Here is a 19548-nt window from a genome sequence, read left to right on the forward strand (position 1 = left end):
ATACTTAATACCTCAAAACCAACAAGCCTACTTTTGGGCAGATCAGCTCACATTACAAAACTGCACTTGATAGCCACAGTCCAGGGAAAAAATGTGGAAATCTGTTGTAACAGTGGCTTTACAAGAGAAATGGCAGGTTCTGTTAATGTGGGTGGCTCCTTCCGTTTCTGTGCGTAATAGTTTACTGTGGAATCAATTATTTCATTCGGTCTTGAAATATCCAACTAAACCCTTAAAAAAAAGAAGGAACTAACAGAGAGAGAGAGTTATGTGCAACTGTTCAGGCTCAGTTCCTTCTGTGCCCCTAAGTGCTTTAAATACTCAAACAATACTCTTCAGTCTTCAGAAACTACACCTCTCTGTCCCAGCATCCCATCTCAATCCTGTGAGCTGTTGCCAAGGAAACCGATCCCGCAGTATCTCCTCCAGTGACCTGGCCTGAGTGAGCAAATCAAATTATAAGACATCTGCAAAGAGCAAACACAGATACACAGGAAGACAGAGACAGCGAGAAAGAGGGGAAAAGGACGAGAGGAAAGTTGCACTCACTCTGTCTGTCTGTCTCCCTCTCTTACACACACACAGACACACACACACACACACACACACACACACACACACACACACACACACACACAGAAAGCGAGAGAGAGCCCAACCCCCCGTAAACCACATCCTGTAGCCTGAGCTCAAAACGTCAGTGTGTGTAGTGGACTGTTGCGAATTATTTGATCAAAATTAAACTGTCACCCTAAATGTAAATTCACCTTACTTTTGCTCCTGGCTGGAAGCTTCCTATAGGATTTCCAGAGACTTAAGTCAACAAGTAGAGCTTGTTCCTTATTTTGTAGTGCACCACACCAAAGATTTAAAATGTTTATTCTTTTAAGCTTTTACTTAAAAAAAGTTATCAGTCAATTTCTAACATGCTTTGCTTTAACAAAGTTGAATAGGGAACAACAAAAAGCATTGACAAATACAAGTAAATGAACGAATGAAACCCATTTCCCCATAAAACTTCCTGCTAGGTAGCTTAAAAGTTAAGGAAAGAAAACACATATTTTGCCACACTTCACTACATATATTTTGAATATTTCAACACTTAATTGAACCTATTCCTATGGTATATTACACTGAGATGATGATGAATGATAAAAGTGGCTGCATCAAATAGGAATATTCTAAATGTTTGCACAACTTTATATACATTTCCCTTTTGTTCAGCATGGTATTTTAGATATATTTGATAAGTTTGGGGTCTGATGTGGGTTTGAACATTATAAACATGTATTTATAATGATAATCTGGTGGTTCAGGGTCAACAGGGTTCTGGTTGATGACAGAGAGCTGTTACAGAGGGATGGGAGCATTGTGAGTACAGTTTACTGTAGGTTTTACTAATTTAAATTTGGAGCAACAGTGTCACCTTGTGTTTATCGGTTGCCATTGACTCATGTTAACACATTAACCCTGACCAGATAAACACCAACCCACATTGACATTCACAGTTCTCTGGAAGTCACAATCTTATGAAAACAAGTTTATGTTGCAATATTTACTTGACATTCTGTTTTCTGTATATTTTCAACATTTCAGCACCACAACTTTGACAGTCTATCAGTACCAAGCAAAGCCTGAACAGCACTTTATTTGGTCTACAAATCAACACAGGAGAGGGGAACACACCTTTTCTGGCATGTCAGGACATATTATAGCATAGCTGAGGTGAACGGTTGCCAGGGGAGGATGTGGGTAGCTGATGATAATCAAAGGAAGATTACAACTGTGCTCTGAGGGTGGAAGCGTCAATATTTTAACTGTAATACAAACTGTAACACAATACACTTCATTAAATCAAGACTTTGCCTGTTACTAATGACCATCAAGGTTAAAATCACCTACAATGGCAATGTGAAGTAAACAGTGACATGAAACAAGTACTAAAATCCTGATAAAGATTAAGGAGTTAACATTTATTTGTTTGACTGATATGTAATGACTACAAATTTAGAGAGGAAATGTATTAGACAGCAATGGAAGAAATAAGACAGTGTGGTTGACTTCCTCCACCTTGAACATAGCATGCTGGATATTACTTTCGAATTAATGTAATGAATGATAACAATCAATGAAGAGAATATGTGTGTATGCTTTTGGTTATTCAGCAAGGCCTATATTATTATTAGTGTTTTAAGAAGTCATTGATATCCTGCATTTTTAGGATACATTATAGAATGTGCTGCGTCGTATAAAAACTGAACAGGAAGTATAGGTTTTCTGATATTAATCTCTGAAACCTGTTCATATAGTAAATCTACTGTACATCTTCAGGCTATTTGTGCCATGAAATCCTTGACATTCTTCTACTTCCGTTAGAGAAAGCACAGGATGTCAAGTTAATTATGTGCACTTGCACATAGCCACCGCTGATGAAATACACTAATGGTGTGGTTTCCAGACTTGATTCAAATACAAGTAGTACAAAGTACAAATGAGTGAGTACAAATTTTTTGGGAGGTGTAGCACTAACTCCATGTCACCACAGCGTGGTAAAAATTGAGTATTACACCATAACGAGCATCTGGCTTTATCACCACTGCCACCCTCTGGAACAACTTTGTTATAGTTGAGTTTTCACAGTAGACAGACCTGAGGGCTGTTTCAGAGAGGACTAAATCAACACTTCTGCAGATTACTGTGTATACTGTCATCAATGGTGTAAATATAATTATCAGGATAGCTGAAGGCTATGTTGGATATTCCAGTGAGACTACAGGTCTCTGCAAGTTAGACTGAACATCTTAATGGCATCAAAAATCAAATTTCACTCCAAAATAACCCTGACCACTAAAGGAGTAACCATGCACATAAGTACAAACAATTATGATGCAAAATCAGCACAGCTGCCATGAACAGAAAGAGGTGATCAGTCTATGGGACACTAAGTGCTGGTACGTTCCTTGTTCTTTGGTAATTCTAAAAATGTAAAAAAAAATAAATTAATTTAAAAAATGACAGTATAGCTTGACTGTACTGATGTATTACATACAGCAGGTCAAATAAGTATTGAACATGTCACCATTTTTCTCAGTAAACATATTTCTAAAGGTGCTACTGACATAACATTTTCACCAGATGTCGGTAACAACTCATGAAATCCACACAGGCAAAGAAATCAAACCATAGATGTCCATAAATTAAGTTATGTGTTATAATGTTAAATGACACAGAGAAAAAGTAACACATGAAAAAAGGGAGGCGCAAAAAGGCATGGAAAGCCAAGACAATCAGTAATTAGAAAGCAATCCTGCCCCTTGTCAGTGCAAATCAGTATCAGCTGGTTCAGTCCCAACTGATGGCCTATAAAAAGGTGTCTCATGACCAAGGTGTCACAGAAGAAACATCTCATGATGGGGAAAAGCAAAGAGCTCTCTCAAGACCTTTGCAACCTTATTGTTGCAAAACAAACTGATGGCATTGGTTACTGAAGGATTTCAAAACTTCTGAATGTTCCAGTGAGCAATGTTGGGGCTATAATCCGTAAGTGGAAAGAACATCATTTCACCATAAACCCGCCACAACCAGGTGCTCCTCGCAAGATTTCTGACAGAGGAGTCAGAAGAGTTGTTCAAGAGCCAAGGATTAATTGTGGACAGCTTCAGAAGGACCTGGAATTAGCAGGTACAATCGTTTAAAAGAAAACGATAAGTAATGCACTCATCCACCACGGCCTGTATGCACGCTCACATCGCAAGACTCCATTAATGAAGAAAAAGCATGTTGAAGCTCATTTAAAGTTTGCTGCATAACATTTGGACAAGCCTGTGACATACTGGGAGAATAGAGTCTGGTCAGATGAGACCAAAATTTAACTCTTTGGATGCCGTAATACACGCCATGTTTAGAGGAGAAATGGCACTGCACATCACCCCCAAAACACCATACCAACAGTGAAGTTTGGAGGTGGAAACATCATGGTGTAGGGCTGTTTTTCAGCATACGGTACTGGCAAACTTGAAGGAAGGATGAATGGAAAAATGTACAAAGACATTCTTGATCTACCAGGATGATGAAGATAAAACGAGGGTGGATATTTCAGCAAGACAAGGATCCCAAACACACAGCCAAGGACTGAAAATCTCAATTGGTTTCAGAGAAAGAAAATAAAGCTGCTAGAATGACCCGGCCAGTCACCTGACTTGAATCCAATTGGAAAATCTATGGAAAGAACTAAAGATCAGAGTTCAGAGAAGAGGCCCACAGAACCTTCAAGATTTGAAGACTGTGTGGAAGAATGGGCCAAAATCACACTTCAGCAATGCATGCAACTCATTTCTCCATACAGGAGGTGTCTTGCAGTCATTATCAACGAAGGCTTTTGTACAGTATTAAATGAATTTCAGTAAGCATGTTCAATGCTTTTCCCCTATGTCATTTAACATTTATTATACATAATTTATGGACATCAATGGTTAGATTTCTTTACATGTATGGATTGCATGTGTTACCAACATCTAGTGACAATTTCATGTCAAAAGTTTTTATTTATTTTTTACTGAAGAAAAATGGTGACGTGTTCAATACTTATTTTACCTGCTCTATATTATGCAGCATTTATTGGACAAGACTGGGGTTGGCAGACAGTGGCTAATGTCAGATAGCATTATAGATTAGCAGTCACTGAGAAGACATTTCCATTACATCTACTCCTGAACAGGTTCAGTTACTTAACAGTATTAACTTCAGTAGCAGCTAAACAGACTTGCTTTGTGAAATGAAGATTTCTTAAGATTTAAGAAAAGTTGTCTGACTTGGAGAAATTCCGCCATCAGTAAAACCAATATAACAAAATACTGAAAATGTATAATGAACATCCTTTTAATTAAATCCACAATGTATTTATTGATAAACAATGCTGAAGAGTAGTTTACAATAGAGACAGGAAACAACTTCAGACCTTAACATGCAGAGTGAAAAGTTGTGCGTGTAGTTAGTTTAAGTTAACAGTAACATCGACGATGATGTGATAGCTGTTTGAAGATGTCCTTAGGCACACTACAGAGGTAAAGGTGCAAGAAACAGAATGTCCTGCAGTGAACTGTCCTGATCAATAACAGCCTGGCGATTTCAGACCTTCCCTGGGAAACTTCCATTCTCTATCTGATCGTCCCATTTGGCAACCTGTGGAAGATATTAAAGAAAACATTAGCCCTATCTGACAACAAACCAATGCTCGTATCAGCAGAACTGTTGCTTTACATCCACTATAGTTTCACATCAATCCTAGAAGATAGTACAATAAATGATTGAACAAGAACGCAAAAAGCAGGGGGGGAAAAAAAAACAAATGAGGTAAACTGTATTTCTTATAGTCATTTATCACATGCAGCTTAATGTATGTCTAAAATAACCTCAACCTCCAACAGACTAACAAGAAAACAGAACCAAATGAACCACAGAGAAGCAAAACCAAGCACATGAAACAGAATATCCAGAAGCAGGACAACAGTGAGCCTATCTGGGCTACATCAGCTAGCCTTGGCTATCCAGCACTAACAACATTCAGTGTGCGTGTGGGAACATTTCCAATGAAACTATCAGGAAAAAAGGAGTGGTCCATTTCCCAATAAGACACCTGAACATACTGAGGAACTATCAGAACTGTAATCCTATAACTTACCCAGCTCATGGGACAGAGGCTCTTGTAAACCCTCTGGTACCAATCACAGGGAGCCACATCCTGGTCTCTGGCTGACAAGGCCTTGTTGCACCTGTGGAAGTCTGGAACAAAAAATAACAAAAGGGTTCAAGGTTACTCATCTGACGCAATGTTCATACCAAAAACACCATAAAAAGAAGCCACAGAGATCTGAGGACAGTCAGTACCAGCATGACAATGTCCAGTATTGGTTCTCTATTTTGTACATTTTATTAACAATATGGTTCAAGCTTCAGTGTGAGGGTAATAATCATACCACTACATTATCACTTTTGTATGTTTTTTGAATTGCCATAAACAAAATTGGCCAATATTTCCATTGCAACATAAAAAATGCTAATTTAAATAATGTTTGAAATAGTTATTTAATTTTGTTTTATGACCAAAGGATTTATCAGAAAACTGACTCCAGTTGAGTATATAGTTGATAATTTACAGAAGAATTTTGTTAATACTACCAATGTCATGTGGAGGTCATATTTTAAGCACTTTTCCACTTGAAAATGTTTTTAATAATTGAATAACTGATTTGAATGCTTCTGTTAACATCCTCTTATGGTGCACCCTGTAAATATGATGGTTCTCCATTTTTCCTATTTATTATTCATACCTCCATTATTGCTGCTGCAATACTACCTATTACTTATATTATTACATTGCATTTATACTGTATTATCATCAACAACCGGTAAACCCACTTGGTACTTCACACTTATTTTATTTTATACTTATACCCACTTGGTACTTAATTTATTTTCTGACCTGTTTTTTTTAATAGTTTTTATAGTGTATTGTATTATATATTTTTTGCTAGTACTTTCTCCTGTGTGCACTGACGTAAAGACGAGCTGCTGTAACAAAGAGTTTCCCTTCGGGGATCAATAAAGTATTTCTGATTCTGATTCCTCACCCAGGTAGTTCTGGAAACAGTTGCGGGTCTGGTTGGTGTTGGGGAATCGGGCGTCAAAGGGGGCAGTCCTGTAGCCCTTGATCTTCTCCTCAATATTCTCAGACATCTTTATGAGCTTCAATCAGACGTCTAAACGGTACTGAAACAAGGTACAGGGTGGATTAACTTACAGTTGCAACAAGTTTATAAAACACGTTAGATGAACACAGCTATCAAAGTGCAATCTTCACACATGGTCAATGTTAGCTGGCTAAACTAAAAATAGCGCTGTGATCAAAGTTAAATGTAGGTTAGCTTTGTTTACGCTTTTATCGCTACTCAATGCTAGTTTGTTATCATAGCTAGCTAACTCTTGACAAAACCAAATATTAGAACCGTGACACGACCTCATAGCTTTGACAGCAAGTTAGCATAGTTTGCATTGCTTGGCAAAGTGTTCAGTCAGTCAGTTACTGTTTGCTGTTAGCTTGTTGCTAACATGTTAACATATCTGAATGTGATGTTAGCTAACACATTTGAGATCGCCAGATTGTTCCAAGAAGTTTTGTAGGTTAAAATATCAGAAAGCATGAGAGAGATAAACTTAAAGGTTGTAAAAAGAACACCAACTTTCGGAGTTACTGACAGCTAACCTTGGGACGTTTCTTGATGTGTCCTCGGTCCTCGGTCCTCTCCGGAAATATGTCCTCCCACGTCGACGCGCAAAGGATGCTGGGATACCTGGTGGTGGGACTTCTTCTTTTCTTTTTTTCTTTTCTTTTTTTTCTTCTTCTCCCTCTTTGAAGTTTTACGGCAATTGGCATCAACGATGTTGCATCACTGCCACCTTTAGGTTTTATTCTCCCTTAGTGTTCATAAATTTTACATTATTTTTGCCAAATACGGCTGAATACACTGCTTCTGTTTGGTATGAAAAGAGAGGCCTAATTTTTAAGTAGCCTACATAATAACAACTTAAGTTTACATCTTTGGGCTTGACTTGGGTATTTCAAGTAAAAATATATAAAATCCTAGAGAAGTCACAAATCACTGTTAAAGTGTCTAAGTCAAAGTCTTTTTTCTATTTTCTCGTCTAAAGTATTCAGATTTGTCTCAAGTCAAAGTCATTGACGGGAGTCATCCCAGGCCACAAGAAAATACAACTTTCATGATGTAACCAGTTGAATGTTTCCAGTATTCCTTTTAAATTCCTTTGATCAAACATTTCTTTTTAATGTTTGATAACATCACTCAGTAGGCTTATATTCTTTATTTGGCTGTTCCACATGTAATTGAAGCTATCACACATCAGTTTACTGATACTGGGTGATTTATTGCTCAAAAATAAAATTTGCAAGGAAGCCATTTACAGTTAGACCTGATTTCTTACATCAATATGATGCCGACAGTGACAACTAATGATAATATCAGGCTAATGTTACAGTTGCTGTACATGTTGACCACATTTACATTGAAGCAATCTGTTCTCTTCTCCCTCAGTGAATACTGACACTTTGAAACAGTGGAGGAGCCTTTGAAATGGAACAAGGGTTATTGACTCATTATGACGTATTCGGTCTATGCAGATTTCGGGAGATCTAGCCCCTGAACTGGGACACAGTGACAGTCTCCTTTCTCTTTGCATCACCATCTTCCTGTCGAAGACAAGGTCAAAGATCACAGGTGTCTCTGTTGCTCCCTGTAGCTTCCTGTCTCACTGTGTGTGCTTCCTCCATCCTCTTTCCAGCAAAACTTCAAACACTGTGTGTTTTGTGATGTATTGCGATATTTGTTCTAATCATAAAATCACAGCACAGTACCGGATTGAAATGGCCACATTCTTGACAATCTGTTGTTACTTTGAGACCCTGTTTGATGTAATTAAACTTTATTAGGATGAAACAGTGACACCACATTTCTGCTTAATCCAAACAGACCAAAAGATAGATATCTAGATTGCTTTGTGGTGTACAATACAGTATATAATATTTCCAACAAGGTCTCAAAGACTCATATGTGTGTGTAAATTCACCCTTCTCTCGCTCTCTACCAATCTCTTCTACTCTCTCTCTCACTCAGTCAGGATATAGGTGTTGTCCACTGCAAAGGAAGGAAATTCTGTCACTTAGAACAATGGGCCTGTTTCTCTATGTATAGACCCAGAGAGGCCAAGAGCCAGAGGGAGAGAGGGAGTAGATCTTAGTAGAAAAAGTAGAAAAAGAAAAGGGTATTTTAGTTAAGAGAAGATTGAACTAATGGATATCAAGAATTAGAGATGTGTAGGTAGATGTGTGACAAGTTTAGCCTTTTGAAAATGGAATTTCGTCGTGGGGAAAAGGAAACATACAAGGTTATTAGATTACTTTGAGCTGCGTATCTGCATTTCGGTGGGGAAGAATCATTATAACACACTATAGAAGGATCAGAAGTAACTGTGGGTAAGTGTCTTCAAAATCTGATACCTAAAAGCATTTGAATGTTTTTCTTGTACTGTTTCGATGCCATCTTTTCTGTCTAGAATGACAACAGCAGATTTTAGGTGCGAACACACATTACAAGATTTGTAGTCTTGTCAGAAATCATACTTTAAACAATGGTAGTTTTCCAGAGGAATGCAATGATTTTGTTTAGGCCTCCAAATTCCACCTGTAAAGAGAAAAAAAGCAGTTGTGATCCTTAATTTTGGTGGTAATTACATAGAAGTAACACTGAGAAATCGACAGGCAGTGACCTTTGGAGTGGGTATTTCCCTGTCAGTGCGACAGCTGGACCTGAGTCCTATAAAAGATGCTTCCTGTTTGAAAATGGGAAATTCACGCAATGATTTTCAGGGGCTGATTGGGGTGTTTTGTGTTAACTGCTTTCTGCTTGTTTTCACCATGTTGACAACCTGCTGTAGGTATCCTGTTGATATTTTTTGATGGTGACATCATGCCATTGTTACATTGTTTCAATCCTGGCATTGCTGACACACATTCCTCACTACAGTGTAGAGGTAGATTAAGCAGATTATGAGAAACATGACATTTACAGTATCCTAACATACTGCAGATTATTGAATTGAAAAACCACATTTGTTATTAATATCTGCATGTCTTTCTCTCTCCCTCTCTCAGATGGAGGGGTCTGGCAGTCCTCGCTTCAGAAAGCTCCATTTCCCAGTGGGTCTGTGGATCAACTCGCCCAGGAAACACTTTGCCAAGTTAGGGGGTCGCTGGCCCAGCGCCGTCTCTGTCAAGTCAGTCTGAAGTTCTCTTAAACTCACTTTTTCATCTCCTGTTTTACTTCTATGTCATGTATATTTGTTGTCAGGTTATGCGACCTTTGTGCCACTTATTGTTTAGTTGGAATTCAGTGCCTGATAAGTATTTTGTATTTTTTATACTGATGTTATCTTATCTTACTTCCACTGTCATTAGTATCCTTTCAACCCTGCAACCTTTCCCTGTTTTATTTTAGTCCTTGTTGTTTGTCCGTGTTTAGTCAGTCATAATTCACAGCTGACTGGTCCCTTCCTTTCTCCTTCCTCTCTCCTCCATCTGTCTTCCCCTTCTGTGTTGTTCCCAGGTCGACCACCAGCTCTGACGCAGCCTCCCTCTACGAGGCCCCCTCTGCTCCTTCCTCTTCCCTTTCTAACTCCACCCCCTCGCTGGCTTCCCCTACCCCATCCCCATCTCCTTCCCCGGCCTTCCTCAGGCCGCGGCCTGCTGGGACCCAGTCCCGCACAAAGCGCCTTTCCCATCTCTTCCTCCGAGGGCGCTCGAACAGCGACCGGGACCGGGCGGTGGGGGAGAGGGAGAGAGAGGTTTGGGCTCATTCAGCTGCCCCCTCCTCCCACCACTACTTGCCCCCTGCCTCTTCCTCTGCCCCGGGCCTGATCAAGATCTATGGGGATGCCCTCTCCAGTGGGGCCAACTATCGCTCCCTGCTGGCCAACATTCACTCAACAGCCAGGCAGCTCATTGCCCAGGTCATCACTCGGTACACTGAGAGAGAGAGGGAGGAGACAGATGACGCAGGTACAAGAGAGGGAAATTTTCTCTCATTTGGACCGGTGCTGTGACCCATTACTGAGAATTGTTTGCTCAATTATTTTTAACCAATTGGGAATGACTTAATATAAACATAAACCTCAGTGTTATGGAAAAATAATTACCCCCTCCTCCTCTTCCTCCCTTTCTCCATTACCTTCTAGTTCTCCAAAAACACAGCCCAGAGGACTTCCTGTTGTGTGATGTCATTGGAAAGCCCATCCAGCAGCCAGATGGAGCTATCAAATGGGAGACAGAGTGCCGAAGAAGCGTTGCCCCATGGGAATGTCCCCTGTTGTTAGTGGACATGTGGCGGCCTAAGGACGGATTTGAGCGGCGCTTTGAAATCCAAAGAAAGGAAGACTATGAGAGAGAAGAAAGGGAAAAGGAGAAGGAGCGTGAGAGGGAGGGAGAGAACTATCAAGGTATGTTTAAGACTCGACAGGCAGGTATGTACGCACGCAAAGAAAAATCAGACTCTTTTTACACGACACAGGGTCAAATTGACCGATCCTCTGATTGTCTGGGCAACAGGTGTGCGCTGGCGGCGTAGCAGGATGTCATCAGGGGGCGGACCAGAGGAGAGCGAGCATGGTCACCGTGGAAGGAACTCAGAGCTCAGGAGGAGCATCAGTGACATGAACCTGAGTCTGCGGCGTCGCCAAGGCAACCACGTCAGCAAAGACCCACGTAGTCCTGGCAACCGGCCTAACAACAATGGAGGAGTGCAGGACAGGAAGAACATTGTGAGCATGATCAACCCGCAGCCAGGAGAGGTAAAGAAGATAATGTGGTAAAGGAAAACAGAATTAATCATGCATTTGGTGTTCTAACCATCATGTCTTAATGCTATTTTTCAGATTAGAGCTTCAAAAGCTGAAGCAAAGGTTGGATGGACGAACCATCCATCGGAGGATGAGAAGGATTACTCCAGCTGTGACCTGGAAGTGATGTCACAAAGTTTGATCCTTCCACCCACAGACCGGCCCTACTTCCTGTTGCTGCAGGGTTATGATCAGAGCAAGGCGAGACATGCTGATGATATCGCACACAAATGCTCACAAACAACACCCACACACACGTACACTATGTAAACACAGGCACACACAAACAACACACGCACACACACACACAGACATTTACATGGTATACTCTATAACAAAGTGCATATTTTGCATGATTTGTGCAGACGTACATGCGTGCACACACCCTGTGCATGACATCATACCTGCATGTCTGTAATCGCCACATACCATCAGGGTTTCCATCCCTTGACAAGACTCTCCCATTCAGCATCCTGCACAAAACAGCCTCAGAGCAGCACAATGCCTCAACAATTTATCCAAAACCCCTCTGTGTACATCACTTCATCTCACACAATGACCTCACACAGGTCTCCATTTTAGCAAACTGTGACACACTTCATACCTTATCAACTGCCTTCTGTTCAACTTAACATCTCTAAGATGGAAGATTGATACAAATCATAGCACTTAAAAGATAACAGACCTCCCTGACTTTCTTCTGCTCTCCACTGTGTGTTTTGTTAGGATTTTGTTTTGTACATCATGATGGGACATACGCATGTGTTTGGAAGAAAGCCCACAATGAGAGAGAAAGAGATGGATAGAGAGAGGGAGAGGAAGGGGAAGAGGCCCCTGAAGGTGGAGACGTTCCTCTCTGCTCCTGACCTCTTGGCCAGACACTTACTGGTCAGGAGAGACTCAGCTGTTTCCGAGACGCCCACCGGACAAGGTACTCGAACAGTCACTAACTCATATCAATCACACTTCCATGGTGCACTTGCTGTGTTAAAGTCTGCTTTAATCTAATTTAATTTTATTGTAGCTCTGATGCGGCCCTTCAGAGGAGGTGCAGTCACACACAACGGAGTGGCCCTTTACAGGGAGACAGTCCTAAAGCCTGGGGATGTGATTGGTCTGGGGAACCACTTTCTTTTCCTGTACCGTGACCCCCGTGTGATTCCAGCTCCACAGCTGGCATTGACCCTGCCATGGCAGGCTGATGCCTCCACCACCTGCTGCCCCTCAGGGTTGGTGGACAGACAGGAAGTACTGAGGCAATACCTGGAATCTCCAGAGGCAGTTCTGAAGTTCCATCCCCGTCACGCAGATTCTCTGTTACAGGTGAGACAGGAACACAAAGGAGCTATAAGATTTTACTAACTATCCATTTATTTGGTGTCACAGAAAAATGGCCCTGATGACATACGTTATGTTTATCCCTCACTTTTCTCTTAGGAAATAATCTCCAAAAATTCCTCTCCAGATTCTGGGGGCGGGCCTTTAGCTCCTGCTTATCTCCTGTCAATCATGATAGATCATGCCTCCAAACACTTGGACCCTGCTCTCACACCACAGATATTACTCAAGTCAGCCAATCTAATTAAAGAAATTGTTTGGGTAAGTAAAAAAAATTATGTGTGGGGTGCCCTGGTGGTCTAGGAGTTATGGCAACAACCGTGGACCTTTGTTGCATGTCATTTCCCATCTCTTTCTCTCCCCCCACTTCCATCATTATCTTTCTACTGTTAGGTCTGTGATAAAGGCATAAAATGGCCAATAAATACTTAGAAAACCATACTTAGGCACAGCAGTGCTTTCAGCTAAATGCTAACATTGGCATGCCCACAATAATAATGCTAACATGCTAATGTCAAGCAGATATAATGTTTGTCATGTTCGCCATCTTGGTTTAACGTGTTAGCATGCTAACATTTGGTAATTAACACTAAACACAAAGTACAACTGAGGCTGATGACAATGTCTGTTAGTTTTGCAGGTATTTGGTCATAAACCAAAGTGTTGGACAAACTTTTCTTTTAAACTTATTTTTACCTCATTATGGCGCTTGATGAAAGGTCAGAGGTTCACCAAAGTTATTACAATTCAGCCTAAGGGGGAAATAAATGCCTGAACTAAATTTCATGGCAATCCATCCAATAGTTGTTTCATTTCACTAAAAGCCAAAAATGTCAACCTGCTGGTGGTGCTAGAGGAAAAGTCAGAGGATCACCAAAGTTAGTAGGCTTCATTCTCTGGGAACCATGAATGTCACTCCATCCAATAGTTGAGTTATTTGAGTCTGGACCAAAGTAGTGGACCAACCGACATTGCCATCCATAGCCAGCCTTGTTAAAAAATAACAGTTCAATATATAAAATGTGCCACATGTTATGGTATGTTAAGTAAAATTATAGAATATCTCAGAGGTTTAGGAGACATTCATCTGTGGAGCACGAACAACTGAACCATGAACCTTTTTTGGGATAGTTTTGCATGGCAGTATGGCCATGTCCACACTTAAACAAGCTTGGCAAAAAAACCTCAGGTAGGCAGACTGAGATTGCCGCATCTCAGTCAAACAGAAAAACCAGCAGACATACATATGCCCTTCGTTGTGGCCTGCTACATTGTGGACAAGAGCAAGGATGCGCTGATGTCACTGCCCTTCTGCTGGAAAATGTGCTGTAATTGTCCTGGCTGCAGGGCTAGACTCTGCTCCCCCTCTTCCACCCCCACACTGAGCCAAGATGTCTCTCCTCTCTTCTGTCTCCAACTCTCTTTACAGGATAACATTAAGGAATTTGGGGATAAGCATCCCACGCAAAAGTAAGAACATTTTTGTTCAACGTCATGTTTCCTCTGTTTAGAGATCTCCTGCTGAGTGATTCATGATACACTTGTGCTTGTGCTGTTATGTCTCTGGTAAATTTTTCTAGTATGATGGAAGCATTGTAACACAGTGATGTTGAAAAATGGCTGAAATATAGTTGAGTAATAATAACTCAGACTATTTTTACTCACAGTATGGGATATGTCACTTTTAAAGCACAAACAAAACACTGACAGGAGAATGTTCACAATCATTTTACAGCTAACATAACTTTGGCATTACATAAATGTTTCCAGTTCCACAGAGCAAGAAGGTGAGATAAGCACGCCGAATGTCCAGAAACTGTCATCTGACCTTCGACCTCTGATGTTCTGGATGTCAAATGCCACAGAGCTCCTTAACTTCTTCCAGGTCAAAGTTGAAACCATGGAGAAAGAGTGGGAGTTTGAAGGTGAGAGTGATTTGAATACAATGGATACAATTGAATACAAATGTCTGATTCGAGTAAAAATATACCTTTATAAGCTATGATCATTCAATGAAATACCACAGAACATTGGCAATATTGGACAGAGAAGTTAAAGCAGACACAAAATAATTTTAACTTTAATTCATATTAATGATCATTTCTTTAAAGCCCTGGGGGACCCACTTTTGACGGCTGACATGGACACCTGCTCAGAAGCTCTGGCGCAGCTGGATGATGTCATTATGCACACCTTCCAACAGTGTGTGTATCACCTCACCAAGGTACAGTATAAAAAACAAAACAAAAGCTTTGTCCCAAATCCATATTACATACTAATTCTATACAATATAATACTTTTCTAATTATCGCTGTATATTGTTTTAGTAGTTAGTATACAAAAATATAACATACTTTACCATTTGATATGTGTGACGCCAGATGTCATTCAAACTGCAACTTTGGAAAGCTGCTGCCAATTAAACTTCACAAAGAGACAGCAAAATGTCTCTCTCAAGACCTAATACATATTTTTCTGTTTTCCAAGATGTTTCGGGAGTTGTCTCACCACCAGCCACAATTTCTTTTAATTTTTTCCAGCTGCGAGCAGCTACTCCATTTCCTTTGTGCTTTGCATTCTGGGAGATTAGTGCGCATCAACAGCATTTTGAAAATCGACTGTATTTAGTACGCATACTGTCTAATTTCAGCACACCTTCTTTTGTCACTTTTCCAGTGTAAACACACTACATACTAAAAACCTACTTAGAATTAGTATGTATTATGGATGTGGGATTTGCCTACTTGTCTACAGCTACACTAGAGGCTAACATGCTGATGTTCAGCAGGTACAATGTTTACCATGCTCACCATCTTAGTTTAGCGTGTTAACGTGCTAACATCTGCTAATTAGCACTAAACACAAAGTACAGATGAGGCTGATGGGAAGCCATTCTTTTTGCAGGTATTTGGTCATAAATGACAAATAAAAAATTTGACCTGATGATAGTGTTCCAAAGTTATTGGAATTCATCCAACTCTCCACCTACCTCTTCACCTTTCTCTCCATCCTCCTCATCTTAATCCATCCCAACTTAAACTGTCCCCCCCACCCACCCCTCATCCATCATTACTTTATATACTTTTTTTTTTTTTCATTTTTTTAAAGAAATTAACTCAATTAACTCTGTCCTTTCTGTCCACAAAGACCCTGTACTCTCTCCTTCCAGCTCTCCTGGACACCAACCCATTCTCCAGCGAGGAGAAGGAGAAAAAGAAGGATGGAGCTCAGGGTGCTGAGGGAGAAGAGAAAACAGGAGGGGAAGGAGAGGTGGATGATGTGTCCGCCTTACCGCCTAAAGTTGCCGGGCTGGTGGAAGTGTATCGCTGTTCTCTGATGCTGTCGCGGGAGGCGTGTCTATCCCCGCCGCTCACCTCCCAAACCTTTGGCTACCTCTTCTTCTTCACCAACACCTCCTTGCTCAATACCTTGCTGGAGAGAGGTGAGAGGGCACAGGTTAAAGTGAGCCTATGTAACTTTTGCTGTTACATCGGCCACTGTAAGCACAAGTAGAGAAGAGTCATAAAGTTAGTGACATTAATCAGTAATGCCAGTTATACAGCAATATCTAGTTTCTAACAAGGGCTGTAAGGCTGTAGCGGCAAAACCCCTGAAGTGTGCAAGGGTGTTTTATTGTTTATCAATTAAACTTTTCATTTGTAAAAGGAAGATTGTGTTATTTCTTCTTTCAAAAGTTAGATAGTCTTGCTTTAAAGGTCAGAGTTCCTCTGAGTCATATCTCATGGGCTAAGGATATAAGTGCTCTCTTTGATAACAGAATAATCTCCTGTTATATTCTTTTAAAAAACATAATTCTTTCTATTCACATTTTTTCTCCCATGTCCACTGTCTTTTTTTTTTTTTAGATGGGCTGTTTTCGTGGTCCAGAGCAGTCCAGATCCGTACAAACTTGGACCTGGTTCTAGACTGGCTACAGGGGGCAGGATTAGGAGACATAGCCTCTGAGTTTATGAAGAAACTGTCGATCACAGTCAACTTCCTATGTATTCCCAAGACTCGACTTATCCAGGTAATACAGCCACATGTGCAGTGTGACTCCTCATCCAAAGCCAAATAAAATCATTAAATAATTTTTCTCTCTCTATTAACCTCTTGTCTTCCAGTCATCCTGGACCAGTCTACAGGAGGACCATGTCTTGTTAAGCCCTGCCCAGTTGCACCACCTGCTCACCCATTACAAGCTGGGTCCAACCAGAGCCCCACCAGCATCCTGGGCCCCTCCGCCAGGCACAGAGCTGTGTGGAGGTAGTATATAAATAAATAAAACTAACAAGGGTAAGAATTCAAACATGCAATTGTGAAATAGTGAAGTTATCTGTTAAGTATTTTTTTTTCCTTTTCCTTTTCTGATCTTTTAGACATCTTTGAGAGCTTCCTGGACCATCCTCCTCTAATCCTGCCAAATGAGACTCCACGCCTTGACCTCTCCCAGCCAATCCCAAGCCCTGAGCTCCAAAAGGAAGTGACACGTCTCCGCACCTTCTTGTGGGGACTCGACCAGGATGAGCTCCCTGCCAATCAGAGGACTCGGCTTTGAGGAAGTCCATATTTGTCTCTCTATCAATGCCTTGTAGAAGTAAAAAGGATATCACCAGAAACAGCAAACCAAACTGCGCACCACAAAAAAAAGCAAACTGGACACGTTTTCTACATTTTGTTGCCTGGTTGTTGTTTTTTCATGACATTTCCATATCTCTTCATTTATTCATTTAGATATTTTCAAGTAAGAGAAATGTATTGGCTTTGGCATGTCTTTATTTGTTTTAAAGCAGGGAGTAAAACATCATGTCTGTTGGGCCATGCAGTGTCATGCTTTATGTGACTGTTTTACTTGGTTTTCATGTATGTTTTTAATCTACTTGTTTTTAATAAACAAGTAAAAGACCTACAGTTTCTGCATGATCTTTGACTCTTTGTTTCCCACAGCAGGGCCCCTTGGGTTTGGCACTCGCCTCAACTTCAACACCAAAGGAATATTCCACAAGGTGGCGATGCAGGACTCATTCCCCTCTGATCCCTCTAATGTTAAATGATGAGTCTGCAGGTAGAATTGCTTGACTAAGGAGGCCTTAACACAACTGCATTATCGTCTGTTCCAAAGGCACATTCTCATTTCCTGTAATAATGGTAGCATTTTACGAAGGCTCATGACTCAAGCAAGCAAATGAGACTGTGACGACCACACACAAAGGTTACCTTTATCAAGGTAAGCTGTCGTAAAGGCAAAATCTGGTGACTTAAGAGCAGGGGAGATTTTAATTTCCCTTTGGTTGATGTGACACACTCAAGTGGTCCGATCGTTAGGGTTTCCCATTTGATTAATGTGGTACTATCCCCTGGCCCTATAAAAAAAAGTCCAGCTCATTAAGCATATATTAGCAAGTGGCTGTCATGAGCAGACAGTAGACAGGTGATATCATCAACAGGAGTGAGTAACAGCTTAACTCGAACTTGAACTGTCACAATTTTGTAATATCCAGTCAATTTCACTGTCTAGTCAGCCGGACGTCTTTAGAAAACAGTTCACCCCTTTCTTTGTTTTGAGAGTGAAGCTCTATGACGTCTCCACAAACTCTGACAAAGTTATCATGCTCCTCCTTTGGCATCCGACCAAATGGCTTCCTTTCTTCCAGTCAGCTTCTCAGATGAATTCCTTTACGGTAAAAAGCTCAAAAAAACATCAGTCCCGTGAGAGACCCCTGCTTACATCATCACTGTTGCCTCTGGTTCTGTCTCCCCAATTTCTTACTGTGCTGACATAAAAAAACATGCCATTGAGAAAGACCGGTTATAGATTATGAATCATGAGAAGAGGCTCCCTGTGGTTACATTTATCAATTAAGTGATTGTAATCACTCTCATTTGAAATTCAATGTGGTATATGAGTGAGAGTGAGACTTTGTTTGTGTGCTAATTTCAATTTTCCAGTAATGTCAAACAGATGTAGTCTGTAGCTTTATAATTAAACACAGATGGGGGTTCAGACTTGTACAGGTCCATGCTGATTGTATGATATTACAGCAGTCTGTGATGCAATACGGTGACCAATGTCTGAGGACAATTAAGTAACATGTAAGGTTTAGTAAGCATGTGACACACACACGTTTTCTGTGATCTCAATCAATGACACAGACAAAATGTCATACACACTTTTACCCAGAATTGCATAGTCATACACACAATCCTTTTTCTCTGTCTCTCACACACACATGCACGCACTAAGTAGACTTCTTTACCCAGGTGCAGAGTCCCACACCTGTTGTAGCAGTTCTCTGTAATTAGCTCAACACAATTATCATTGGTGGATGGAGGGGGGGGGTGAAGACAATGGGGCAGTTATTCTCTCCCTATCATCTCCTTCTCTTTCCCTGCTGTCGAGTAATGAAAGATTCTTCCCTTCTTCAAAGAGACGGAGTTTCCTACAAAACAGCTGAGTCAGAGGAGAAAAGAGAGAAGGATGAAAAGAAAAGAGAACAGTAGGGAGGCAAGTGCTGTAATGCAATGCTGCTGGTGTGAGGCCCAGTGGACCACAGTGATTGTGTTCATTGTTGTTACACACAGGAGTCATTTTCAGGAACCAGAAAAGGCCCATGGCTCTTACACTTACAACTAACAGCTACAACCTGGCACAGCCTCAGTATCTATTTGTGATCTGGTAACACTTTACCTGAGCCCTGCGTCATCCTAAAGCCCACAGTATAAGGAGGTTTTTCAAGTCATACGTCA

General features: G+C 40.8%; 2 protein-coding genes and 1 long non-coding RNA gene across 7 annotated transcripts in view; 1 reads left to right on the plus strand and 2 right to left on the minus strand.

Annotated features, from left to right (window-relative positions):
* Positions 1-4862: 4862 nt before the first annotated feature.
* On the minus strand, positions 4863-7411 carry LOC122882108 (cytochrome c oxidase subunit 6B1). Of its 3 annotated transcripts, none has more exons than XM_044209157.1 (4): positions 7262-7411; positions 6630-6768; positions 5681-5781; positions 4863-5181 (listed from the first exon to the last, which is right to left on the minus strand). In XM_044209157.1, exons 2-4 carry the CDS (start codon positions 6733-6735, stop codon positions 5128-5130), a joined length of 261 nt encoding a protein of 86 aa, XP_044065092.1. In that variant the 5' UTR covers positions 6736-6768; positions 7262-7411; the 3' UTR covers positions 4863-5127. The 3 variants fall into 3 exon arrangements, with proteins under 3 accessions (XP_044065092.1, XP_044065093.1, XP_044065095.1); XM_044209158.1 differs by having other exon boundaries at positions 7239-7358; XM_044209160.1 differs by having other exon boundaries at positions 7255-7330.
* Positions 7412-7942: 531 nt separating this feature from the next.
* Positions 7943-17712, plus strand: rasip1 (Ras interacting protein 1). 3 transcript variants are annotated; one of them, XM_044208877.1, is made up of 16 exons: positions 7943-9046; positions 9725-9846; positions 10176-10627; positions 10804-11064; positions 11174-11415; positions 11500-11664; positions 12190-12394; positions 12488-12786; positions 12901-13062; positions 14231-14271; positions 14572-14726; positions 14913-15025; positions 15949-16243; positions 16668-16831; positions 16926-17067; positions 17181-17712. In XM_044208877.1, exons 2-16 carry the CDS (start codon positions 9725-9727, stop codon positions 17357-17359), a joined length of 2997 nt encoding a protein of 998 aa, XP_044064812.1. In that variant the 5' UTR covers positions 7943-9046; the 3' UTR covers positions 17360-17712. The 3 variants fall into 3 exon arrangements, with proteins under 3 accessions (XP_044064812.1, XP_044064813.1, XP_044064811.1); XM_044208876.1 differs by lacking the exon at positions 7943-9046 and adding an exon at positions 9438-9603; XM_044208878.1 differs by lacking the exons at positions 7943-9046; positions 16668-16831; positions 16926-17067; positions 17181-17712 and adding an exon at positions 9303-9603 and having other exon boundaries at positions 15971-16138.
* Positions 16095-19548, minus strand: part of LOC122882112 — a 37072-nt gene continuing 33618 nt past the window's right edge. Inside the window, exon 5 of the long non-coding RNA XR_006379281.1 lies at positions 16095-16233. This is a non-coding gene — a long non-coding RNA (uncharacterized LOC122882112). The remainder of the gene's footprint in view (positions 16234-19548) is intronic.

This window comes from Siniperca chuatsi, linkage group LG9, assembly GCF_020085105.1.
Source record: "Siniperca chuatsi isolate FFG_IHB_CAS linkage group LG9, ASM2008510v1, whole genome shotgun sequence".
NCBI classification, from domain to species: Eukaryota; Metazoa; Chordata; class Actinopteri; order Centrarchiformes; family Sinipercidae; genus Siniperca; species Siniperca chuatsi.